This window comes from Solenopsis invicta, chromosome 1 (assembly GCF_016802725.1).
Source record: "Solenopsis invicta isolate M01_SB chromosome 1, UNIL_Sinv_3.0, whole genome shotgun sequence".
NCBI classification, from domain to species: Eukaryota; Metazoa; Arthropoda; class Insecta; order Hymenoptera; family Formicidae; genus Solenopsis; species Solenopsis invicta.
In genome coordinates, this window is record NC_052664.1 from 32,023,926 (window position 1) to 32,050,806 (window position 26,881).

The 26,881-nt window shown below is 30.6% G+C and overlaps 4 protein-coding genes across 6 annotated transcripts; 1 reads left to right on the forward strand and 3 right to left on the reverse strand.

Moving 5' to 3' along the window:
• Positions 1 to 7,807: 7,807 nt before the first annotated feature.
• LOC105198624 (putative peptidyl-prolyl cis-trans isomerase dodo) lies at positions 7,808 to 12,998 on the reverse strand. Of its 2 annotated transcripts, XM_011165397.3 has the most exons (3): positions 12,560 to 12,725; positions 11,270 to 11,482; positions 7,808 to 10,471 (listed from the first exon to the last, which is right to left on the reverse strand). In XM_011165397.3, the coding sequence occupies exons 1-3, from the start codon at positions 12,612 to 12,614 to the stop codon at positions 10,251 to 10,253; spliced, it is 489 nt and encodes a 162-aa protein (XP_011163699.1). In that variant the 5' UTR covers positions 12,615 to 12,725; the 3' UTR covers positions 7,808 to 10,250. The 2 variants fall into 2 exon arrangements, with proteins under 2 accessions (XP_011163699.1, XP_039310858.1); XM_039454924.1 differs by lacking the exon at positions 7,808 to 10,471 and having other exon boundaries at positions 11,270 to 11,450; positions 12,560 to 12,998.
• Positions 12,842 to 16,611, forward strand: LOC105198623 (presenilins-associated rhomboid-like protein, mitochondrial). Of its 2 annotated transcripts, none has more exons than XM_011165396.3 (8): positions 12,842 to 13,047; positions 14,072 to 14,252; positions 14,557 to 14,658; positions 14,728 to 14,893; positions 14,994 to 15,214; positions 15,493 to 15,594; positions 15,690 to 15,787; positions 16,029 to 16,611. In XM_011165396.3, exons 1-8 carry the CDS (start codon positions 13,001 to 13,003, stop codon positions 16,123 to 16,125), a joined length of 1,014 nt encoding a protein of 337 aa, XP_011163698.1. In that variant the 5' UTR covers positions 12,842 to 13,000; the 3' UTR covers positions 16,126 to 16,611. The 2 variants fall into 2 exon arrangements, with proteins under 2 accessions (XP_011163698.1, XP_039310838.1); XM_039454904.1 differs by having other exon boundaries at positions 12,941 to 13,072.
• Positions 16,548 to 17,608, reverse strand: LOC105198622 (S-formylglutathione hydrolase). Its single transcript, XM_039453298.1, has 3 exons — positions 17,365 to 17,608; positions 16,945 to 17,180; positions 16,548 to 16,730 (listed from the first exon to the last, which is right to left on the reverse strand). The coding sequence occupies exons 1-3, from the start codon at positions 17,606 to 17,608 to the stop codon at positions 16,548 to 16,550; spliced, it is 663 nt and encodes a 220-aa protein (XP_039309232.1).
• On the reverse strand, positions 17,417 to 26,872 carry LOC105198625 (coiled-coil domain-containing protein 39). Its single transcript, XM_011165398.2, has 13 exons — positions 26,453 to 26,872; positions 25,157 to 25,582; positions 24,472 to 24,693; positions 23,721 to 23,912; positions 22,642 to 22,857; positions 22,065 to 22,463; positions 21,677 to 21,931; positions 21,039 to 21,521; positions 20,356 to 20,568; positions 19,991 to 20,282; positions 19,607 to 19,795; positions 17,931 to 18,001; positions 17,417 to 17,659 (listed from the first exon to the last, which is right to left on the reverse strand). The coding sequence occupies exons 1-11, from the start codon at positions 26,552 to 26,554 to the stop codon at positions 19,677 to 19,679; spliced, it is 2,919 nt and encodes a 972-aa protein (XP_011163700.2). The 5' UTR covers positions 26,555 to 26,872; the 3' UTR covers positions 17,417 to 17,659; positions 17,931 to 18,001; positions 19,607 to 19,676.
• Between the last annotated feature and the right edge of the window lie 9 nt (positions 26,873 to 26,881).

A 26,881-nucleotide genomic window follows, 5' to 3' on the forward strand; every position in this document is an offset into this window, starting at 1 on the left:
CGCAAGCGTCACTCACCTCCCGTTGGCCGGTTTCCACCTCTCCGTGATGGGCATGATTATCCCCACGATCGTGCGTCCATCATAAATCGTTATATGTCGGAAATTCTTCTTGCGATGTTCGCGAATCATGCAAATTGGACACGCAGGAATCGGGGGAACGTAGATCCTTGCAATTAGAAATGTTCGCTTAATTGATGGAGATCAAGATCAATCTAAACTACTGTATCTGTGTGATGACGAGAATCATCCCCCTTTACCTTATTGCGTGTAGATGCACAGAGAAAAAAAATGCTGTTGAATCAATCTAATTGGAGATATCTTGTTGATTCAATAACAGTGTTAACAAAATAAAAAGATTAAAAATAAAAACAATAACAAATACAGTTGAATGAATAAAATTTAGTTGAGTTAAAGAATGAACTCGGAAATCTCTGAATTTGTTGATTTTAATTAAATCTCTGATTTATGATCTGGTATATTTTAAAAGAAAATATGTAATTTTAATTTAACAGTAAAAAAATGCAATTCTAAGTTTTCATGAAATTAACAAAGAAAAACGTGTGCAACGTATAGTTTTGTGTATTTTTTTCTTACAGCAGTTCTCAATAGCTCTACTTTTGCAATTTTTTAAACTGTTGTATAATAAAATAATTTAAAAAATTTTTTATTTAAAATAATTTTATTATAGATGAGATTAATTACTATTTAATTTATTAATTTTTAAAAATTAACAATTTTAGAAAACAATTTTATATTCTGTATAAATTTAGTATAAGAATTTAATGTAAAAATCTTTTAAATTTTGTGCTTATTAAAATGTTAATATTAGCAAACGTAATAAGAGAAGAAAATTAGTTTAGAAAATATGCTAACTAAAGACTTGAGTATAAAATATTATATAAAATATATTAAAAAATTAAAGAAATTTTATTTAAAACAGTTTTTGATGTAATAGTGAATAATTACACATAATTTATAAAAATATAATAATCTGAATTTTGTTTAACTTGTTTAACTTTTATTGCTTTTTTTAATAAGAAATTGTATGTTGTTTTGCAATAATCTATCAATTTACATTAATGTTGCATAATATATCCAAATATAATTGAATATATTGTTTAATATACACATAAAAAATTGGTACCAAAATACTATCTAGACTAAATAACACGATCTAAATAACACGATGACGTCAATTTAAGATAAAACAAATTTTAATGTATCACTCGGAATATATACTTACCTTATGCAAGTTAACTAAAACATTTTAAGTATCTCTGAGATTGCAAGAAAATGTTAACACGTGCAAAAGATAAGTAAACCATTAACATGCACGCGCGGAAAAAATGGTTTTGTTAAAATACCCAAAATTGTAGCTGGAGTTGTGGAAATAATTTTTTGTTGAATCATCAAAATAATTACGGACGTTCAAGCATGATGAGCAAAAACATTTTGACATTCTCGCGATTAGCTCGAACATTTTACATAATAATTTTTATGATGTAACAAAATTATTTTCAGATTATGTATTTAAATTTGCAAACACCGTTCTTTTCGTGTCGTAACAATCGTAACGAAGATCGTGCCCGCCCATTGTAAAAATAGAACTTCAATAATAAATATTGAATAACGTATGTTTCTAATAGAATTGTATCATCGGATATAGTATTGCTTACGTAAATCGAAATGTTGTGTTTTATTCGGTTGCATAATGTTCGTAGCACTGTCACGATCAGTGATTGATATCGTTCGCAACGATGTTTTTACATGTTTTCAATGATCTGCGTATTCCTGTGATTCCTTTTACGAAGCTTATCTCCTTTCTACGCGTACAAGATTTATCGAGATGCTTAATAAAAATTAGTATTACATGTGCATCCGACCCCGTATTTTGCTGGCTGAAGATGCTGCGCTTGCTAAAAATTGAAAGATAAGCTTCCCGTATCGCTTGTAATGCAAGTAACGCTTTCGCGATTTACTCGCTGCAAAATAACTGTGCTGTCGCAGTCAACAAAATTCTGTGAAATGCCATTGTCTTATTTTGGATCGGCGATACAGGTCTATCAACAGTCTTTCACCAAAATTCTTTTTTAAGCGTGAAGGAGGTGAATTTATAAATGCAAAACAAGATATTCCATTCGCAGTAATTCTGTATAATGAAGAGCTGATCTCTCACTGATTCGTGATATATATTTTATATATTGCGAAAGGATCGTGTGAATCCAACCGCAACAGCGTGATCGTACTGCAAAATGTTGTTGTTTATTCTTCAAGGAGAACCGGCGCATATATCGATGTATTACAGCTCACTATCCAGCTCGTTTATGGAAAAATCTATTCGCTTTAGGAAAAAAAAAACCGCACGTTTTAGACACACAAGAGAAGAAAAATTCGTTACACGTACGTGAATACGATGAGCGTTTTCTCCTCACGTTTGCGTGAAATGCGTGTTTTTTCATATACATGTAATTATGTAAATATGTTTTAGTAAAAAAAAGATAAACAATGGCAAGAACGATTCAAATTATAAAGGAATAAACGGGGAATTACCTCTGACTTTAGTACAAAAAGTTCTCCGTTGGAAAAAATACGAAATAATTTTGATACACTTAACGTGTAACGAATCGTAAAATATGAGAGGCAAGGAGAAAGAGTAAAAGGGCGAAGGCGGAAAGAAATTAATTAATTGGATTCGACGCATCCATAAAGTCATTTTCATCGTTGCGTGCTACGATTTTTTATAGGTTCGAATGTCGTGACCAATTTGCAGTAACCGATGGCAGAGGGTCGGTCGCGGACGAAAAATTGAAGTTTGCGCAACCACCGTTGATCGTTAATGATCGCAATCTCGCCAGGGTCGTACGGAGTACCATCCTAATGCGGAGATGCACGCACGCGAGTAATACAAGCGCAGTTTCGTCGCACTCCCGCGTGTCCGGAACGGACGCTGCAACCAACAGTTGCATCGCGCGCTAAATCACCGATTAATTAAGCGATTTGTGCATTTGACGTCACGAATGTCTTTAGCCTTTTTGCCAGGTGAAACATCAAATCGTAATAAGATCAAGGTGACACAAGGTAGAAGTCATTTTTGAAAAAATTATGATGCACTTTTTCTCACTCGATACATTTTTGACGATAATTTTGATGTGATAAAATCTCGATATAATGATTTTTTTAACTACAACTTAAAAAATTTCTACAATACCAGCTAAAGATTATTGAAATTTAAAACCTGCTGCTTAAGTTTATTTTTTCTTTTTTTAATTAATGACAAAAAATTGTAGTCGTAAATACCTGAGATTTAGAACCAATTGCAAAGAAGAAAGCAACGAAAAATTTAACTTAAAGATATATGGGTCATATCTCAAAACATTACCAAGAATATAAACATTTCATATATAGAATATTCTAAGTCCCAGATAGCACAAAATATTTATAAAATATTTACTAAATATTTATAATATTTATTTTAATCTTTTATAAACATTTATGAAAACATTTAATAAATGTTTTTATGGCCGTAGATTGGACTGATCATAAATATTTATCATAAATGTTTCAAAAATATTTATGATTTATGATAATTATTTTGAAAATGTTCGAAATATCCGCATAAATTATATTACACCACATAATCCCACTGAGTAAAACAATATTTCTATATTTTAAAAAACAATTTTCGCAAAAAAATTCCATTCTTAGAAATTTTTTTCGGAAATTCCGAAGCGGTCACCCATCCAAGTCGCGACCAATATTTTAGAAAATATTTTAATAATATTTTTGATAAAAATTTTTATAATCTTTTTCCGTCATATATATAAAATATGTATACAATATTTCTATAATACATATAAAAAATATTTATGATAAATATTTATTAATATTTATCATAAATATTGTGTGCTATCTGAATTATTACGTTTGAGTATCTAAAAATTGACCACAATTCACTTATTAGTTTAAAAGTTATTAAATTTTTTTGTTTACTTTTAATTTTTGTATAAAATCGCATTTTGCAATACTTATTTGCAAATTTGAAGCAGTCAGTCCTTAAGTTTTGTGTCCACGATGCTAGAAATCGGTCCAAAATCTCGAACAGAGAGAAAATTGATTAATCATATTAGGTAATCAGATGATTGAATTGTTCAAATGCAATTGGTCAATTCTTTCTCTCTGTGCGCGATCTCGACCGATTTCCAGCATCGTAAAGGCTTTCTAATAGCTTATGCAGCAAAAATTACCCTATTTTATTTTTAAAGGATTAAGGATCTAAGAAAACTTTTGCACGAATATTTCTTAGAGTTTTATTACTTTATGTATAAAAAAAATATGATCTGATTCGTTAACGTTACTTCGTCATTAAATTTGCAAGTGTTATAAAACGCGATTTTTATACAAGAGTAAATAAAACGTTAAATAACTTTTAAACCAATAAAGGAATTATGCTCAACGATACACAGATACACAAACGTAACAATAAAATACTTAATAAAATTTTTACATGTTTGATAATACATTGAGATGCGACACATACATCCTTAAAACTGTTGCTTATCGAAAATTCATCATCAAATCATCAAAATCGTCCAAAATGTATCACGTGAGATCACAATAATTTTTAAACAATAATTAGATTAGGGGAAAAAATGAAACAAGTTGCACTGAATCTAAATGCAAATTTATAAATTCTGATTACGTAACGTCACAATTGAATCAAAATTGCTACATAAAATACGGCAAACAATTCGACTTATCTCATGAAGTCATGTTCAATGCAATAATAAAATTTCCTCCAAAATTACTTCTACTTGATGCCATCTTAATCTTATCATGATTTTGTATTCTATCTGGATCGCGAATAGATATTTGCGAATGTTCGTGATTTAAAAAATATATACACGGTGTACCGTAATTAAAAATATATATATATACGGTGTACCAAAATTTGCGAATCAAAATACTGAAACAAGAAAATTCTTAAAAATTAAGTAAAAAGTACCTATTCGTAGATTTTTATTTCAAGTATATAGTTTTTGAGTTATAAATATTTAAAGCTGACCAATCACAAACTACGTTTAGACAGTCGCACATTAGTGATCGCATATAACAGGCAATCGCTAATCTAAAGTTTGATTAGCCAGCTTTAAATCTTTACACTTATCTCAAAAACTATTTGAAATAAAAATATACAAATAACTTTTCTTTTTCTTTTAATTTTTCGAGAATTTTCTCGTTATAGTATTCCGATTCACAAATTTCGAAACACCCTATATGAAAAACAGAAACAATTGCATGGATATAATCTTAAATATATCTGTAAAACAAAGAAACGATTGTGTGAACGTAATCTCAAACGAGCGACCGACCGAGGCATCGCGCAATATCGTACCGTACGTCTTTCTCGTTTCAGCTGCAGATGAAGTTTGAAGCCTATCCTCAAACAAAACGTTCCACGTGTACCGCGCATTCGTGTTCGCGCGAAGATGAAAAGGAAGGCGAGCAGAGATAAGTGTAACTAAACGTTTCCGTCAACGTAATGTCTCGCGAGCTTCGGGGAATAAAATTGCAATTGTCGCACAGTTTTGCAAGTCGCCGAAGTCAGCGATAAGAAAGACGGAATTGCAAAAATTATCTAAACGGCTGGGACGAGATGCTCCACGTAGAGCGTCAGCTGTTTATAGGGGATGAATACGTGTTCAATTCAATTAAACGATCGATCCTGTGTCAACCCGTGCTGTCTATCCATTTTGATAGATGGACTTCTTTAAGGTCACACATATCGAATTAAACGTTAATGGGCGCTCTGTACACGCCGCGCGTTAACTACGTATATCGCCCCACAGTCGGAGGAAATCCGCCATTCAAGGACCCCTCAGCTGGGAACATCGCGCGAAATTTGCTCCAAATTATTATGTAATCGCGCGTATCAACACACACATACACACTCGAGCGACCTGGGGACGCGATTGACGTAATACGCAGTGATACGTCGTGTTCGCAGTTCCATGTAATGATAGAGCGTAACATCAATCACCGCGTTCGGCCCGGTTTAAGGGACCGCTATTTGGGAAACCATAGAGATCTTCCGTGCATTGAAAATCAGGCTCAAATGGGATTATTTGTAAAAATTTTCCTACAGAAATAAATCTGTTTCAAAGCTAAAAAGAAAGTTTTTTTTTCATGTACAAGTAAATGTATTTATTTTTAAACTTAAAAAATATTGTTTTAAATTAAAGAAATTGTGTTAAAATAAATATAATATAAATAATATACCAGTAATTTTTCCGTATTCTTGTAGTTTTTTCTACAAGAGGGTACAATTAATTGAAACATACTTATGTTTGAAAGTAATTTGTTGTCCTAAAAAGATTTCGGTTTTCGATAAAAAATTTTCCATGAATTCAAATATCGAATTTTTCAATTACCGATTGATAATAATGCAACGTAATGCAATTAATATAAAAATAAATTTAAATACGCAAAAAATGTAAAAATGCATTTTTCGCCTCGATAAAAACGTAAACTTCGCCGGCGTGATTATGCTTGATACAGCATTATTACGTGCGTAGGTATGCACTAGAGAATCACTCGAGTAATCAGTGTACCGCGCATTACTGTCGATCGAGATAGCGTGAACAGTTTAACCCTTTCGCGTTTAATGGGAGTCATTTTACAAGGCGGCCTCGATTATTTTTACGAAGAGTTATAGGTCATAAAAAAAAATATAATAGTTAATTAAAACTTATTAAAGCAAATTGCTGAAATATTTTGAGAATTCAAAGAATTCTTAAAAAAAAAGTTTATAAGAATCCTCTTTTAAATCTGATGAATCTTGAAAATATCAAAGAATATATCCCAGACAGCACATATTTATAGAAAATTTACAAAATATTTATAATAATTATTTAAATATTTTATAAATATATTTACGACAATATTTCATAAATATTTGTCTGATCTTAAATTAAATAGATTATAAAGATTCGTCATATTATAATATAAATATATATATACATGTACTCTATATTTTATTAACATTTTCTACAAAGATTTTATAATTTCTTTTTTTCGTGTATATAAAATATATATAAAATATTTATAATAAATATATAAAAAAATAGTAATATTTATTAATATTTATCATAAATATCGTGTGCTGTTTGGGAAGATAATAATGAATGTTAATTGGACGCAATGATGATCTAAATTATGACACAATAAAGGTTTATAATTGTTAATTAATTGTTTTTTTCCTAAGATTAAGTAAAAGATAAGATGAATAAACTGAGATAAAAGATAAAAATAATTTACATTGGTAAAAATAGACACGCATTAGACAAAGTAAACAATAATCGTAACAAAGAATAATGAGATCAAAACTCTAAAAAAGGTGAAAGATAAATTGTTGAAGGATACATTACATGCCATTTGTCGATACTGCGATAAATTGTAATAACAACCTCCATTATCAATTATATTAATTTTTCAAAAATAAAAATTTTGTAAGGATCGAGCCACACTTTTTAAATTAAACTGTTATATAAAACTGTTAAATTCTATTATCTTAATCCATTAATTATGCAAAACTTTAATCTCATTTCTTTCTTAAAGAGAACAGTCTGCTGTAAACAAAAATCATTTATAACTTTTCACGGTGCAATAACAAATGTTTAAAATTAAAAATAACAGTAATTAATCGTAAAACAACCAAAAACACAAAGTACATACCTATGACATCACTTTCCAATTATTAAACATAGAATTTTTTTCTTTAATAGAAGTAAAATCAACAAATGCACAGTATATTGACTCAGCTTTAAGTAGCAGTTTATTTGGTGATCGTATGTTTCATCAATCATCACAATTCATATACCTATAATAAAATTAGATGTATAATTAATGATTAATGATTAACGATAGTAATTATAATTATCCACACCTCAATGTCGTGTTATGCTTGAATCGTTAAATCATAATTCAATTAACATCAACGGTAACATTTATTTCCTACAAGAAAACACGACTGATTTGATAAACCCAAGAATCATGAATTATCATAATAGTCGCGCATATTTGTCAATGTGCGATAATATTGCAAATAATTTCAATTCAAATCTTCTACTTTTCTTGCATTTTTTTATATTCCTCGGTAACGTCCCACATTAAAGCTAAAAAAACCAGAATTACCCTAACTTTTACTAACAAATGTCAAAAAATTGCTCCTTCGTTATATTTAATTAACTGTACTTTGTTCTCGCATAGAATCTTACACTTTATGATTTTTTGTCCAGCATACGTAAATAAAGAAAGCAAATAAATTAAGGGAAACTTTTATATTGTAATTGCATTTCTATCTAAATGGGCAATTATGATATACATATATGTATAAATATGTCGGTCATTTCAGAATTAATATATTAATAATCAAATGTACTTGAAAATATTCCAGCAGCTTTAATGGGTACAAAAATCTTATCTTAAATCTGTATGTTAAAAACAAGATGCAAATATTTTCTTGTAATTTGTATTTTTTATATACAAATCAATTAAACAGAGTATTATCGTTAAAATATTAGAGATACTTTCAAGGAAGAAAATGATGAAACGAGTCATTAAAATAAATCAAATTATCGTAAAATTCTAGCGTGTAAAATTACAAGCAAATCTCAGAATTATAATCAAAGTCTTGCTGGAGTGAGAGTTTAACACATATACATTATTCCTCTGCTACATGTACGTTTAATGTCCATTTGAATATAAATCACTTGTAAAATCATATAATAAATATAATAAAATTCACACGTAATATTAATTCATGCAAGAAAGCTGTTTTTCTGAAATCGCACCGATTCATATTTTGTGCTAGACTTACATATTTTACGTTACTAACGTAAATTATGTTCCTTTTCGTAATATGACATTACAAGTTACATGTAACAAGGTTACATTTGAATTATCTATTTCCAAAATTGACTACCTCCAAAAGATCTATGTCTTTCAGAATGTGGAAACATATGTATAGATACGATGGAAACACTTCAAAATATTTCTTTAATTTATTATTCTCGCCTGCACAGTTATTTGAAGAAGATGGGCACTGGATCCCATAATACTATATTAACGACAATAAATTCAAATTAGTCTTGGAAGTATTTTTTTTGGAAATATGTGATTTTCATCCCTTCAATCTGCAATATTTTCAGCTGCTCGTGATTTCTCTTTCCCCCAACATTATATACGTAAAATGCATACATATCTATGATTTCCTAAGTAAGACAAAGTAATGAAAATCCTTATTAAAATAAAGTACGTATCATATTGTAAATGCATACTTAGAATTAAAACGATAAAAAATTGACAAAAAGCAATAAAAACTTATCACATATCATAGTTCATACAACTTATTTAAAGTTTAAACATAAGTAATATCTTTTCACAATATTGATACCGACGATACATTTCAAAGTTTGTGTAAAAACGAAATATACTTTTGGCTTCATCACGAGTTTTCTGTAGTCATGTAATAAAATATATGTAGATTAACTCTGTTATAACTAATCTTTATCATTTGCTTGAATGAGTAAGTATAAAAAATAAAATAAGAAGCTTCACTATTAGATTAAGAGTTGACAAGTCAACGTACAATCAATGTTACAATATAATTTAATTGCTAAAAATATACCACACTGATATCTTTTAAATGATTTTGACTTCACCTCAATTACAAACAGAATTGAGCAATAATCTTATCGTGTAGCTAGTATTTTAATTTCAATTGGGTCAGGGAAGACATTTAATATTAACATATTAGTAGAATCATACACTTGCTACATCCTGTGATAAGATAACATTTCAAGGAATATGTCAAGGAACGTATATTCAAATATTTCTTCTAATATTGAGAATATAATATCATCGCTCTTATATGACAACATTGTAACATGCAATTTATCTTTAAAATGTTAATGATGCCTCCAAGTTTTCTCGATTGCACGATTAATTTATTTTATTGCAAAACGGAAATTTTTTTTAAAAATACTAAAAATATGCCTACAAAATGTCTTTTAAAAAATTATCATTTAAAATAAAGTTAGTTGAATCCCGACTTAAATAAGTATAACGCAACAGCCAGTATATAGAATGTTGGGAGAACACCATGGTGTGAATTTGTGAATAGTAAGATTGAAAGACAGAAATAGAAAGAAGAGATTTCTCGCAAAGTATCGGCAATCCGTTTCAGACTGAGCTTATGCAATTCGTTGAATGATGTGAATTCCGCTATCTGTGTGCACAGGCGACGACAATTCGCCAACTTTCAGCGCAAACGCCGCCTGTTCGAAGGGTTTCTGCATCGCACCTCGACTGAAAGGTCCGAGATCCCCACCACGCTTTGCCGAACTGCAATCGCTGTACTTTGTAGCAAGTTCAGCGAACGTCGCTTGACCAGACGCAATTTGTTCTCTATAAGCTATTAACAAAATATTTTTCATAGTAATTACAATGAAAGGTGTCAAATAACACAGTGCTAGAGTAGTTGCTTATCGAAAAAAAAAATCCAAATTCAAGATTTATCACCTTGCATTTACAACATTAAAAATTTTAAGTAGAAAAATATTCCACTTTGATAGAGCCAAAATCTATACAAATTTAATCCTATGGTAACTGAGGCTAAATAAATCCACTTGCATTGTTTCTTAAAAGACAAAAATTTCTATATAGTATTAACAATAAATAAAAATCAAACAATAAAAATTATAATTGTGTAGGTTCAGTAGATTTAAAAATTAGTACACTACACAAAACGTAATACATAATTAGACCAAATTGAAAAAATAAAATTTAAATTGTATGTGACAAAGATATCTATGTGAAAAACAAATATCAAGTCTTTACAAGGTGTTACAATTTAAATTTAACTTTTTTGGTTCCTTTTAATTATGTATTATTTTCACTAAAGATAAACTTACAGAAATGTCTGAATTTTCTTTTATGTAATTTTATTTATCATGGCTTGTTAACTCTTAACATATTATATTAAACAATAAATAACTTTTAAGAACCAGCCTACAAAATTGAAGTTGAACAAGAAACCCACAATCATTTCTTCTACAAAAAATGCAATTATAATAAATATAATTTAGAAATTGCTTTACTTAGAACTGTGAACAGCACTGAAACAAATGTAGCAACAATAAAAATATTCCACCTGAACAATGCAACAATAAATACTTAGCTACGATAGAATATTGCAAAACTGTAAGCTTACATTTAACCAACTCAAGAGCTTCCTCCTTTGACCTAGTAATATTCTCCTCTCGCCAGGAAGAAGGTCGTCGAGAACCTGAATGTTTCACAAGTAGATGAGAGCATTGCACTTCTTCAGGTCCTTCAGGCTTGCCATTGCCAGATGGATCTGCAGGTTTATCTGGCCTATCCCATTGACTTTCCTTGGTATAAATATTTAAATAATAATTTTGACCTATAAAAATTTTATTAGTTTGAAAAAATCTAAATACTAATATTAATTAAATATGTTATTATACATTACATAAAACATTAAATATAATATTGTACTAATATCAACCAAATATTATTATTATCAAACCTAAATAGAGTTATTAACAATCATCAGTAAACGACTGTTTAAGAAAGATATTAGAATAAGACTTTGAAATAATAATTTAATAAAATCTTTAAATAATTTAAGAAATTGTAAGAAAATCTACAAAAAAGGCTATCGTTAGAACACTTTTATTAATTTTAGTAATTATTATTTCTAAAAAAAAAAAAAAATATTTCTACATAAACAAAACTAATTTCTACAAATTTCTATTATTAGTACAACTTTATACTTATTCATAGAAAACTTTTTCGCTAGTAAACTGCTTAGAAGTGTGTAGAATATTGTAGATCGTTGTAATTTCATGTAGTAATTTCATCAAGAAATTTATAGAAATCATAGAAACGACATACTACAAAATTACAAAAATTTACAAGTATTTTGTAGGATTTTTTCCGCCAGAGTATTTACATTTATACATAAATAAAGTAAAAGTAACCGCGTATTAATTTTTGGAAACTACGTGATTTAAGTAAACAATCAACGTAACATCTCCGATATTTGCTACAAGTTAAAATTAACGAATCGACAGAGTATCATCAGCAAAAAGTCAACCGAAAACGATTGTGCGGGATACTTCTCCAAGTTTTCCGATCGTATCCCGGAGGAGTTGCGACAGCGACCGTCCGTAACTGCCGTACTCTGCACGCTATTCGATCATTTGTCGTCTAAAAATTCCCATTGACCACGATCAAAGGACAGAATTGTAAAGAGTCGCGTCGTGGGCAACCCTCGGCGAGTTTTGAACGCGTCTGCCGCAACCACGGTGAATTGATCGGCGGTCGCGGCGAAATGCCATACGCCACGGGAGCCATGCCGGCGAGAAGGTAACACGGTCGTGGGAACGCGGACCACGCGCGGTTCCGAGTCTCGCGACTCGAGGAGATCATCGTTCGCACGGTGGCGACCACGAGCTTGAGATCCGCCTCAACGTACCGGTCGACCTGCTGAGACGTTTCTCCCAGCCCGCTGGTAGCTCCTCGTCCGCCATTACCGCCGCAGTACTTTCGGACTGTTTTGCTGCTCTCTTCTCCGGCACTTGCTGTATTGTACGTCAAACGACGCACGCCGCCATCGCACTGAACATCGCGCGGAACGGAACGCCGGCGCACGCTGCGCGCGCAACCTGCCAATCGCGGCTGCCAACCTCTGGCGATCGAATGGTCGCATAAGTCGCATTGGTCGCCACTCGCCACTGTCGGCAGAAACTTTATGCGGCGGCGAAACCGCACTGACGCGGAAACGCAGCGAACGTCACTTCGGTCTGTCAGACGTGTGACATGGGAGGTTATCTGAACCCTGCGTGACAAAATTTCGCCGATCTCGCGTATATGGAACATTTATGCATTCTGCAGACGCACAGGAAATTCCGATAGCATGACGGTCAGGACGCTTTTACGTTTGGGCGACGCGACGAACAGATGGTGCGACGGATTTTCAGTTTCTATTGTAACACACTTTTTTAAATTTCTCCCTTATTTCATGTATCTTTCCCTTGTTCCTGAAAGAAAAACTAACGTTTCTAAACGTTCCTTAAAGATTAAGAAATCTAAGATTCCTTATCCATGTTAGAAAAGTTATGATGAAACTTTTTGCAAGATTGACTAAAAGATTATCTTAGAAAGGAGCACATTATCTTTTGATATAAAATTATCTTATTTCTTACATTTGCTGCTACAGAAGCATATCTACACTTGGAGAGATAAACTTAGAATATAAGTCTAACACATAAAATAGAAATCTATACTTTCTTATTGAATTTATAATGAATTGTAAAGTGTTTTAGCCACAGCTGCAGTAGATAAACATCTTTCCCCTCTGTTGATGACAAATCATTTGGCTTGTATAATTTGGCTGTTTTCCAACAAGATGCATAAATGACACAGTGTTACACTGCTCGACAATGTAAAAAGCTAAGTACGAGTGTGTAAAATATGTTACTGTCATCAATTTTCCCAAATATTTTATATTAAACATGCAATAATTATGTTCATAACATGAATATAATTTAAGTTGTATAGAGGAAGAAGATTATTGTTCGCTCATTAATGTATTAGAAATTGAGTCTAAAATTTTAATCATGTTCCAACAAAAATTTTACACAATGGGATAGTGTAACATTAATGTGTTTTAGCTGGAAAACAGCCTTTATAATTCATTAATGTCACTTATGTTTAAAATAATGAAACAGCTAAAAATGTAGCTTTGCTAAAATGATGGATATGTTTTACATAATGTACATATAAAAATTGTAAATTATTAGATTAGATAATAACATTTCCTATTTCCATTTATATTTAATATTCCCTCTTTTTATTTCCTGCTTTAGATTATCTCCTAAAGAAAAAATAAATTAAAAATTACATTATATAAGTATATTGTAATTTTTTTATACTAAACTGAAATATATACTATTTCAAATTGTAATGTGTTTTTATCAAATCTTAGTGTCTTTACAACTGCGCAATACTACAGGCCCAAAATGCAAGTACTACAGTACAGACAAATAAGAAACTTAAAGAGACAGCAGATCTCCTTCAAACCAGAGTCTCCTTTTCCTAATATTCATATCGAGACTGGAACTATACAGCCTGCGAAACTGTGGAAACATTTTGGTTTCACCGTCATGGTAAATAAATAAAACTGACAAAGCATTATTTTCACCTTTTTTTAAAGAATTAACAAATTGTACAATTGTAACAATATTCCATTTCATTTGTGTATGAAAAAAAGTAAATTAAAACAATAATAAAAAAGAAGCACTGCTATTTCTCAATTCCTTTTACTTTACTTTAAAATGGATGATATTAGAATTAAGATTTAATTCAATATTTATAGATATTTTATAAATTCCTATGTATATTTCTTCTATATATTTCTAAAGTGCTTTCAAGTAAACAATCTATAAATATTTTGCACTTTTGTTTCATTAGTTTACTGGAGCCTCCATAGTGGGTGCTGCAATTTGGGAGTATGAACGCATCAGAAGGCAGACGTACAGATTAATTCATCGTTATAGACAGTTTCGAGTTAACGTATGTATTGTTTGAAGAAGCATTTAGCAGATACTTTAATATATATATACACAATAATGCATTGATTAGCGATCAGGATGGAGAGGCGAAATGGAGACGTGGTGGCGGAACTTGACCGAAGGACAGAAAATGTTTGCACCTATATGTTTTATAAACGCGGTTATATTCCTGGCTTGGCGAGTGCCGGCATTGCAGAAAACAATGGTGCGCTATTTTTGCGCCAATCCAGCTTCTAGTAAGTAATACTCGTCGTTTCGAGTAACTGATGCAGAAGCTTGCAGCAGTTTTGTTTTTTGAATTATTCGTAACGTTGATTAGGACAATTCTCATGTAAGGTGTGTCGTGCTGGTCTATGGTGCTCTCCACCTTTTCACATTACTCCATATTCCATCTGGCTGCGAACATGTACGTGCTGCACAGCTTCAGCACGATAGCTGTATCAACATTAGGGAAGGAACAATTTTTGGCTCTGTATTTATCAAGTGGAGTGATTTCCAGCTTCGCTAGTCACGTGTACAAAACTGTGTTTAAAGTGCCAGGCCTTTCTCTAGGAGCGGTAACTATATTTTGAACAATAATAAACATTTTATATATTATTTATATGTATTATGTAAAATTCTCTAAAAATACGTGATTTGCGTTTTTTATGTATGTTTACATGACCATTTTTAATTGAACTTTTTGCACAGTTCATCTTTCTATTCTTTTCCTGTGGGAAGAAAAACAAAAATAGGCTGTGCAAGAAACTTGGCTAAAAAAAACCTTATATATATATTTTCTATTTAGATCTATTGTTATATAAGTTTTAACTTTCAACGGTTGTTTTTATTCTAGTCAGGAGCGATTATGGGTGTTCTCGGATTTGTCTGCACACAATATCCTGATATACGACTCAATATCATTTTCCTTCCTATGTTCACATTTACAGCAGGCATGGTAAGCACCTCATTCTATCTAAATTTTAATAATAAAACCAAACATATAAAAATAGTATTGTACATATTTTTTGTTATATAATCATATTTTTTTAGGCAATCAAAGGAATAATGATCTTGGATACTGTTGGCTGCATCTTAGGATGGAAATATTTTGATCATGCTGCACATTTGGGTGGCGCGTTATTTGGAATGTGAGTTTTATCACACTTGTATATAATTCAAAATACGATTTCTATGAAATATGCAATTTATGAAAGTATAGTAAATTTAAAAAAAAAAGAATATCAACATAAATACTTTCATTATTTTATAAATTTAAATAACACTAAATAAATTTACTAATAAAATAATTTCATTGTTTGTCAAGAGATATATAGTGATATAAATCAATAAATCAGTGATACCAAATACATTTTTTTCTGATAATTGCAGATTCTGGCAAATGTGGGGCAACGCTAATATTTGGCAAAAACGGGAGCCCCTTCTAACTTTCTGGCATGGATTCCGAGAACCTCGAAGGTCACAATGATATTTTCTCTTTTTCTAAATTTAAATTTTGTAAATTTATTATATTGTTTATGGTAAAATAATATTTTACACAGATTGTAAAATTTTAATTATCGTGCAAAGATTTGCTTAAAAAAAATTATGCTATATCTGATATATATATTTTTATTATTATTTATAGTTTTTTTTTTACATGTGTGATAAAATATTAATTCACCATTCCTTGAAGAAACAATATGAAAGATATAGAAGTTATATTAATATCATCCATGCAATGTTTTGTTAACTCGTTTGATAATTACAAATATTTTTTTAAGTATCTTAAATTTATTTCAATATCTCGATTATATATAAGCATAAAAAATAAACTTTGTAAAAATGTAAATTATAATTATCAAATTGCCAAGGTTTTTACAATGGAACAGTAATCTTGGACTCAAACCTTTAACTTTTAAGATATTTCATATGATGCTTGAAGTGATCTTCAATAAATGTGGTTATAAAGAAATAACTGTGATCATAACCATCCTGAAATCGGAGAGTAAGTCCGATGCCGTTATCCTTGGCAGCATTTAGTAGATTCTCTGGTAATAATTGGCCTTCTTTTAAGAATTTGTCCTCCTTGCCCTGTATACATTTTTGTTATAGAATGAAACATTATTGTATAAATTTTCATTACAGAATTACGTTTAAATTAAAAGATTAAAAATAAAAAAGTCAAATGTACTGAAGGAAATTAAATACGAACATATGTTAGAGATAAAAGAAAATATATATAGTTATATATAGATAATTATATAGGTATATAGAACATATGTTAGAGATTAAAAATTATCAGAACCTGATCGATTAAGATGTCCAAAGGTGGGCCATTATATTTTTTTGCGAGTTCCGTAGCGTCCCATTCCTTCCATGCCACATTATCTTCTGATCCTCCCAAATATCCTGAGAAAGCTTTCTTTCCCCATGGGCACAAGATTGGATTACATATGGGTGCAAAAGCTGAAACTGTTTTGAACTGGCCAGGATTTTTAAGGGCACAAATTAAAGCACCGTGTCCTCCCGTGTCCTCCCATACTGAACAAAAGAAAACATGAATTTTATAGATCATATTTCAAAACGTTCCTGCAAATTATTTTTTTATACCTATGGCCCATTATGGACTGTTTGGATGGCAAAATTGGAAATTCTTTGTTGATCAAGGTTGATAATTCTTTGGTGATGTAGCTGTACATCCTGTAGTTCTCTTTCCATGGCTCACAAGTCGCATCCACGTAGAATCCTGCGCCAGTACCAAAATCATAACTGTCATCCTCGCCAGGAATATTCAAACCTCTTGGACTAGTATCAGGTATGACGAGAAACACGCCGTGATCCGCAGCATATTTCTGCGCGCCGGCTTTCTGACTAAAATTATCCACGTTACACGTGAGACCAGACAACCAGTAGATGACTGGCACTGACTCCTTTTCAGCCTGGGGTGGTATGTAGACTGCAAATTTCATCTTGCATCCCAATTCTGTGCTGTCAAACCATCGTTTTTTTTTCAGTATGTGCTAAATATTTTAAGATAAATTCAAAAACACAAATCCTTGTAGATTCCTAATAACTACACATCAAATTCTTATACAAACTGCCTATTAAAAAAAAAACTGATTAAAAAGTAAAATCAAAATAGAAATTTGTTTTATTAAAAAAGCATTCTAAAAATGCATATTTTTTCCATGTTGTGCATACTTGCATATTTTATACATATTCACAATAAATATTTACATAAAACATCAGATGCCTACTGATAACTATCCTTTACGTAAATAATATATTTACCTGTTATGTGTGTACACCTTCTGCCATCCTCCAAAAACTTTATTACTCTCAATTTCTGTTAATTCAGACATCTGAAAATTATATTGAAACTTCAATGAGCAATCTCTCTTTTTACTCAATTAAATATTTCATTTGCCGACAAATCTTGGATATATAGGTTACAAAGGTTAGAATCAGGTAGGATTAGGTTAGAGATAGTTAAGATAGTTAATTAGATAGAAAATGAATATCTCTTGGATATATTCTTGCAAATGTAAAATAATTAACTTTTTACATAATTTAATAACGTATTTGCACAAAAAATAAAAATAGTACTTATACAGCAAGTATAAATAAAATTGACAGATTATACTTAAAAAAAGATTAATTATTTAAATAGAAAAGCAAAAAAATATGTAAAATCTTTTTGTATAAAGTTACTGTTTTAGTGCAAAGGATCTTCTAATCTTTCTGAAAGATTTCACCTACTTTACAACTATCTCCGAAATATGCGGACGACACTTGTGGCTTGGACAGTTTGGACCGAACGATTTAAATTGCGAACTTACGCAACGTTACGTGAAACGGATTCATAAAAGATATGTAGAGTATTTTAAACGTTATTTTGAAAACTTTATGTTCACGGGTTCACAACGTGGTGCGATAACGTAACTCTCTTGATACGATAGTTACATATTATCACATGTCTGATTTTTTTTGTTATAAATGAAATAACAAAACAGCAATAGCAAAAATTCGTCTTTCTAAAAATAAATAGTGATAACAACATACTAAATACAACGAAATTATTCGTCAAAGGTTGAAAAGAAAGAGAAAAAATAAATTTATCTTTGAACAATATTAAATTTATTATTAAAATGTAATATTGGTTTATTATATTTGCAATTGTAATTATTAGTTTTATTAAAAGTATATATATATATATACATACATACATACATATATACATATATATATATATATATATATATATATATATATATATATAGAAACTAGAAAAAAAATACTAATTATTCCAAATTTCTATTTTAAGCATAATTACATTTTCGGTTTATTTATTTAAAAAATTGGTAAATAAAAATGATAAAAGGGACAAAAATACTTTTGCCAAGACAAGAGTGAAAAATCCCATAATACTACTAGGCTTCTATTCTATTCTTCTTTTTTTATTTACGAAATACAAAACTCTCGTGTCCACCGGGTGGCAGTGCCGCGCACTTGGTCGAATATGTTTTTCTTAAGTTTCTCTACAAATAGATTTTGCAAAAAAAAATTTCTTTTCAAATACCTCTTATATTTCTTTGCATTTATTCTGTTATTGCACTAAAGTTTGCTATTACTTTCGTCTCAATTTCTTTACAGATAGGTTTTGTGGAAAAAATACTGAGAAATTTCTCAACAATATTCTCTACAAATTCTCCGAAAATTTCTTTGTGATTCTTAGTTTCTCTTCAATTTTTTTGCAAATAGATTTTACAGAAAAAATGCATAGAAATGTCTTCCAACTTTTCTATAATACTACCTGCAAATTTATCAGTATTTTTTATGCAATTTTGTCAGTAGTTTTTTTATTGATTTCTCTGCTAATATGACTTACGGATAAATTTCTTTGATATTTTTTTCACAAACCTCTTTTGCAAAAAAATAATATAAAAACAATAGAAAAATATTTTTGCCTGGATTGATAGTCACGTAGATGTAAGCTGTCGGTACCCAATCCTAATTATTGAAATGAAAATTATTATATCACGATTTCTTCTGTGATTGTTGCTTTTCGTATACAAAAACGGATCGCTTCGACAAAGCGAGGGATTCTTTGGATGCGGTATTGCGTTTTACAATTTTCCTCGATGCGTTACTTGTTGCTAAAATTAAATGAAATATGAATTAGTAATTAAGATATGATAAAAATATTCGATATTTAAAAAACCAATTGTATCGGAAATTAATTAATAAATTAACATTTTTCTTTTTCTCTTTCCAATTATCTTAACAATCTAAATTTGAGAAAAATATGTGGATATTTAAATCTCAATAGTTTTTAATTTTAATGTACGTACGTTCTTCAAATTGCGGCTCCATTTTAACTATAGTGCCGATGCTTTCTTTCGATGAAGTAAAGGCACTCAAACGACTCGTGCTTTTTAAAGGCTGATCCAGCGATCCTGCTGAACTACCGCAAGGACTGAGAGGCGATCTAATCGATGGAGGAAAGCTTGGTAATTCGATGTTCTTGGCCATCAACAATTTCTTAACGTATGCTTCAGCTTCTACGTGACGAATCGTAAACTCCGCGATGTCTTGAAGAACCAACGCGTTCTGCTCTTGAAGCTCTCGCAGTTCCACTTCTTTCTGAAAGAAATCGTCGAAATAAAATCGTCAAAGGGCATGATTTAACAGCAGATTTTTATCATTTGTTACCGACTTGTTGCAAAAGCACAATGTCATCCCTTTTAGAGATATATAAATTTTGTATATCCTTCTGTGCCTTACGAAGGCTTTTGTCGGCTCTGGATATCTTCTCTCCTTGTTCCGCCGTCTGTTTCTCAATGCCCGATAAGTAACGTTCTTTATTTTCCTTTTCTTCCTTCGTCTTCTCAATAACATCGAGCAATTGAGTATAATCATTCTGCGTTTTCTGTTCAACAAAATTGAATTATTGATTCTCTATATCGCTATTAATTTTATATTATTCTAAATTTATTCATTACACTTGCTTTAATATTTGCTACAAGATATTTAATAGAAATAATTATTTCTATAGTACAAATGACCTCTATTAAATATAAAGGAACAAAACAATAAAGGAATAAAATAACAAAAAAACAATAAAAAAATATAAAAAGCGAAAATTGCTATGTTTATGTTGCTGTTTTAATTGTATATTAATATTAAAGTAATATATACATAAATTGTATATAAATATACAACAATTAAATACATTTTTGTCACAATTTTCATTTTTTATATTTTTCTATTATCATTTCTTTGTTCAAACGCGTATACTTCTACTTCTCATTATCCTAATAAATACTACTTTATTTTTTAATTTTCTATCGTGTCGATGTTTTGACAAGTATAAGAAGGCTCTTATACATGCGAAAATACCTGCAGGTCATCGAACAATCGTTGCAGCTGAGTTTGTTTTTGTAATAGCTTTTGTCGCGCATTATGCATCTGCTCGTCAAGTCTCCTCTGTTCCATCCATTCAGGCCCATCTTGATCAACCGCGCTTATACTGTCCTTATATTTGTCGTTGCACATGTTCACCACTCGCAGCGTGTTCTCCATGCTGCGTATTTCCTGTTCCGTTCGTCTAATAGCTTCGTCCAGCTTGTCACCTTGTTCCCGCAGCATGTATCGCTCTTGTGCACTCTGTATCTTCAAGTACGCGGTGCTCATCGCTACCCCATCCGAAGTAGTACCCATTGTCGCGACGCCGCTGTCGAATCGCGCCTGCAACTGCCGTACCCTGCTTTTTCTCTCGGCAATAGCAGTGCGCAGTTCTGAGCACTCATTGCCGGCGATCCTCTTCTGCACAGCGAGCGCTTCTTTCTGTGCCGTGATTTCTGTTGCACGTTCCTTAAGCGCCTACAAAGGTAAATGAATATATCCAATGGAAGATGGGTCTTAGTAATTTACCATTGCATCGAATAAAATCAACTTTATATTACAGAATCTTCTGTGATTAGATTAACGTTCTTATTTTCATTAATTCTAACGAAATAAGTCAGAAAATGACTTACAGCTTCGAGATGAAGACGATACTTCTCCAAATCATAGACTTTATCGCTCACGTTCGATGTCATTCGCTCAAGCTGCGATACCCGAAGGCGCATTATATTTTCTTCCACTTGTCTTTCCTCGTTTTTGGCTTGCGCGATTTTCAATCGCTTTTCGCCTCCATCTAACAGCAGCAATAGATCCTGCTTTTTGCTCCGTAGCCGTTCGAGTTCGTCATTTTCGCTTGATAGACAGCTAGATACTTTTCTCATATCGTGCTGCAGAGAAATAAACCAATTAAGAGATCAAGTTTTACTCAAGTAAATTTTCTTACTAATTTTTTTGGCCAGCGCATAAAAAATTAATTTTTTATACGCTGTAGAAGAAATGCAAAATGTTATGAGTTTTCACCTCCAAACTGACGATCTGATTTTTGACGATCTGATTTTGTAACAATTTAGATGTGGCCGTTTTTTCTTTCAATGCAGCTTGCAAATCTTCGATTCTCGTCTGTTTCCTTTCGACTTCACTCTTGTCGTGTTCGTGTCCTCTGACCCGTTCGAGCTTCATCTCGCACTTCTGCAGATTGAAATCCACTTGATAAAGAGCTTCCTTCTTCTCTGCCAGAAGTTTGTTTTCCTTCGTGAATAAGGCATTAAATAGATCAACTTTCTTATGCTCGCTCTGAATTTCTATCTGCAGAATCTTTCTTTCATTCTCTAATTCTACAATCCTCTTCGTTGTACGTAAAATCGCGGCTTGCAACCGATTCAATTCTTTGATGATCGCGGATTTTCGTTTCTCGTCATGCTGAAAGGAATTAAAATGAGTTGTTACTCTTTCAAACAAAATTCTTATTATATTGAAATTGATTTTCTTTTTACGATTTATTAGTAACTTGAGAATTGATTTCTCTTTTTTCGTAATGGTAATATGTAAAGAAATATATCTCTCATAATAGTTAAATGTACAATGGAAATTCATATACCTCGATCATTTTCTCCAAACGTTTCGTTCGCTCCTCGACGTTTAACTTTTGATTCTCAATCTCTTCCAAAGTCGATGTTAAATCATTGATTCGCTTTTTGCAATCGTCCACTTTTATACGTTTATTCTCGATCTCGATCCTCTTGCGCTTCGTGTTAGCTCGGATTTGCTGTATACGACGTGCCAATTCTCCTACTAACTTCTTCTGAGTGTGAAGCTGTCTCGATAATTTTCGACAAATGTATGATCATTCAGTAAAGTAAAGAAAATTAAGTAAGGTAGCTGTCCCAATTATGGATCAAATTTGCAAAATTAGATATTTTCTACAGACATACATTCATTAATATTATTAAAAAAATTTATTACAAAAAATTTTTTGTTTTTTAATTCCTTTCTAATTATTGCAATATGAAATCATTTTCTAACTGCTGATATTTAAGGAAAAAAGCGGAACTACTTCTTTAATAACCTTTTAATAAATTCTGTAAATTCTCTAAATACTTCATTAATAATTCTTGAAATTATTATGCTTTTAATAGATTATATTTAATACATTGTTTAACATATAAATAATACAATTATAAAAACGTACATTAACATACATTAAATAAATTATACATTTAATTATACTGACCAATAATTGAAATTATATTTTTAAATATTTTTCCAAAATTTACAATTGGTTTATTGAATATGTAATATCTTTTTAAAAGTATAATATTTATTGCTTATATCTCAACATTACAAACATTATTAACATTAACAACTTTTTAAATGTTTGATCGTTAACTTTACAAGAATTAAAATCATTTTAACTTTGAATGGGACCGTCACCTTAATCAATACAGCAGTTATATTTAAATTAGCACGAAATAATTTACAAAACTAAGACAGATATTTACAGTCCGTTCTTATATTCAAAATTATCTTAAATACAATATCATAAACCAATCAGAACCATTAACATTTTAAGAATGTTCTTAAAAATTCTTGAAAGAGACTGGTCTTAAGAATGGACTATGAATACCAGTTACAATTTTATGGAAAATGTAATTTCATTCTTTTTTCAACTGCCTTTACCTCGATGTTATACACATCAATCGTCTCTGTGATTTTACGCTGTTTTTCTTGGACTTCAGCAAGTTCCCTCTCCGAATGTTTAATCAACTCCTCCAGTTGCTTGTTGTTTACAATTTGATCCTTTAAAAATTGTTCTACTTCTTCGAGATTGTTTTTTTTCTCTTTGTCAATCTCTCGCAATGTTTCGATTTCCTGCAGCAAATTGTACCTTATACTAAGAGTTTGGGGTACGTTTTATATTGTTTTAATTAAATTAAAGTTAACGGCTTATAAATTAATTTAGTTACATTAAAAGTTGCCTAAACAAAAAATTAACTCAATTAAGTTAAAATTAAATTAATTTCGATTAAATTAAAAGTTAATTTTGAAAAGCAATATTCATATTAAATTAGAATATTATAATTTTTCAAGATTAGATATTACTCTAAATATTAAAACAATTGCAATATAAATTATCAAATAAATTTTATATTTTATTTATAAATTAAGTTTATAAAATAATAAAGAAATATTGTTTATTACCTGGTAATGTATTTTTTCTGTTATAATTTTTTTTTAAATAGGTAAATTTTTTAGTTCACAAAAAAATTTATAAACTACAGTTTATGTGTTTTAAAAATAACTAATTAAAGTTAAAAAATAACCCATTTTACAGTTAATTAACTTCATTACTTGATTTTTAATGTTTTAATTAGTTACTATCTAATCCTGCTTATACTCAATGCAAAATTGGAGGAAACATTTTTCGTACTTTTAGACTATTTTGTATATCGTTGTCTCTCTGGCGCAGAATGTTGACGCTTTGCGTCCACTGATTTATCATCTGTCTGCGTTCTTTTAACGCTTCCATGTACAGTTTCGTTGTGCGGTCCAAAACGATCTCCATCTCTTGTAGTTCGCCAACAGTTTTGATAATAGCTTGATGATAAGTCTCAAATTCTATGCTAAGTTTCTGCCGCTTTTGCTCCAATTCCTATAAATAATAATTTCTTAATTCTCATACAGAGAAATCTGATTCATGAAACTATCTTTCACTTATTTTTATTAAATCCCAACTTTATATTTTTTAACTTCTAATATATAGTATTATTTAGTATTAAATTTAATATTAGTTACACAAATATTTTTGAGAATGCTAGAAAACTTTATATCTTAAAACTCATAAAAATAAATATATGACTCAATAAGAATTATATAAATATAAATATTTAAGGAAACTTATTATTGCTAAAAAAAATTCTAATATTTTTTAGTATTTCTATTCTAAATTTTATGTTTTCATCTTATATGAAAAATAAAATGATTAAAAAGCATTACATTTGTACTAGAGTTAACCAGAATAGTTTCTGATAGCACTACTGTAAAAATATTTATATGCATTTCTATTACTGACACATTGTTATTTTTAAATCATATACCCTGCAATCGTTATATACCTTATATTTCTGCGTATCCTGCTTCATATAATCCTCTATCAACTGATTATCCTCCTCCTTCTGCGCAAGCATCTCCTCCCATTTGCGTAAGCTGTCCTCATCAAACTGGACCAACTGTTTCGTCTCGACCAGTTTCTTCGTCATCCTAAGCAGCTCCTTCTCCACGTTCGATACTCTACGATTCACGTCCGCCCATTCATTCTCAAATTCGCGCGCTTCTTGGCGCAGCGACGATTCGGTGTTGCCGCTTAATCGATACAAATGATCCTCTGTCTCCAGCTGAATCGAATGTTCAGTAAGCAGTTTTTGATTAAAATCACGTCGCGCAGCCAAGTCGCCGGTATGTTTCTTGATCATTTTTAGTCGTTCCTCGAGACTCTCCAACTTTGCATTTAATAAGATTTTGTGCTTTGTCTTCCTAGCAATCTGTCCAGATAATGCACATTTTTAGAATGTTTATGACTTTAAAATTTTTTTAATTAACTTTTATTCATTATCACATAATGTAATTACTTGATAATTATCACATTATAAATGACAGATATAATGTTTGCCTTAATAATTAAGTATAAAGATATACTTAATCTTTATACTTAATTTTTGTCCTTTTTTTATTTTTGCCTTAACTAAGAATAAAGATATTTCATATTCAACTGTGAAAAATATATAAGATCAAAAAATCATAAAATGATTTCTTATGATTTCTGTAAAACAATTCAAAAATAATTCTTGCTTATTTAGAATAATTATGCAAATCAAAGTTGTCTTAAAATAAAATCTTTACACATTAATAAAAATTGATGGTCATGGTCATCTCATGTTATATTTAGCTCTTACAAGATCACAACTTATAAGATCACACAATTTTCTATTCTAACAATTAGAAGGATGATTTTCTCAAATATATTTTATGCACTTGTTTATTATTGCCAAAATTATTTAATTCTGAAAATATTAAATTAAAATTTTATATTGTTTTCACTGGAAAATTATTTCAGTGGCAGATAATTTCTAATAAGTTGAGGCAACAATTATTTTCATAAGGGCTAAGGATAACTTCGACCAAGCTCCAACTTAAACAGCAATTCAACTTATCAAATAGCATTTTGCTAACACAAAAAAAAAATTGCTAATGTTTTGTTTGACATGAAAAAAATTATGATTAATGTATATATATATAGTCAAATTTTGCTGCGAGTAATTCTGTCGATTGAATTGTCAATCGAGGCGATAGCAGTCCAATCGAAGTTGATCGAGCTGGTCTAATTGAGCTGAATCTCTAGATCGTGTCTTTACTTCTTCCTCCAGACGTTTGTTCTCCTCGTTAGCTACGGGAATTCGGAAGCCATCCTGCCATCCCAGCTGGTTTAAAATCACGTCTATGTTACTCGTCGCCATGTGTGTCGAAATATCGTCGATCGTTCGTGACAATTTATGACCATTTATGATAGACCCGGTGAGATCCTCGACAACCTCGACGCGGCGACGTTTATATTTGGTAGCTATAGTGACCGACGACACATGCGCAAAAAGAAAAACCCATCTTTCAGTTGAAAATAAGAAAACAGCAAAGAAAAGAATTAATAATTTTCAATTCTGGATCCGTCTAATCACACCAGAGAATTTATCGCTTATACGACATATCTCTTTCTTTCTCTAAATTATTAATTAATCGGTTAATGCATTTTCTAAAGCGACTTTTTTTTGGGATAAACCTGTCGCCCG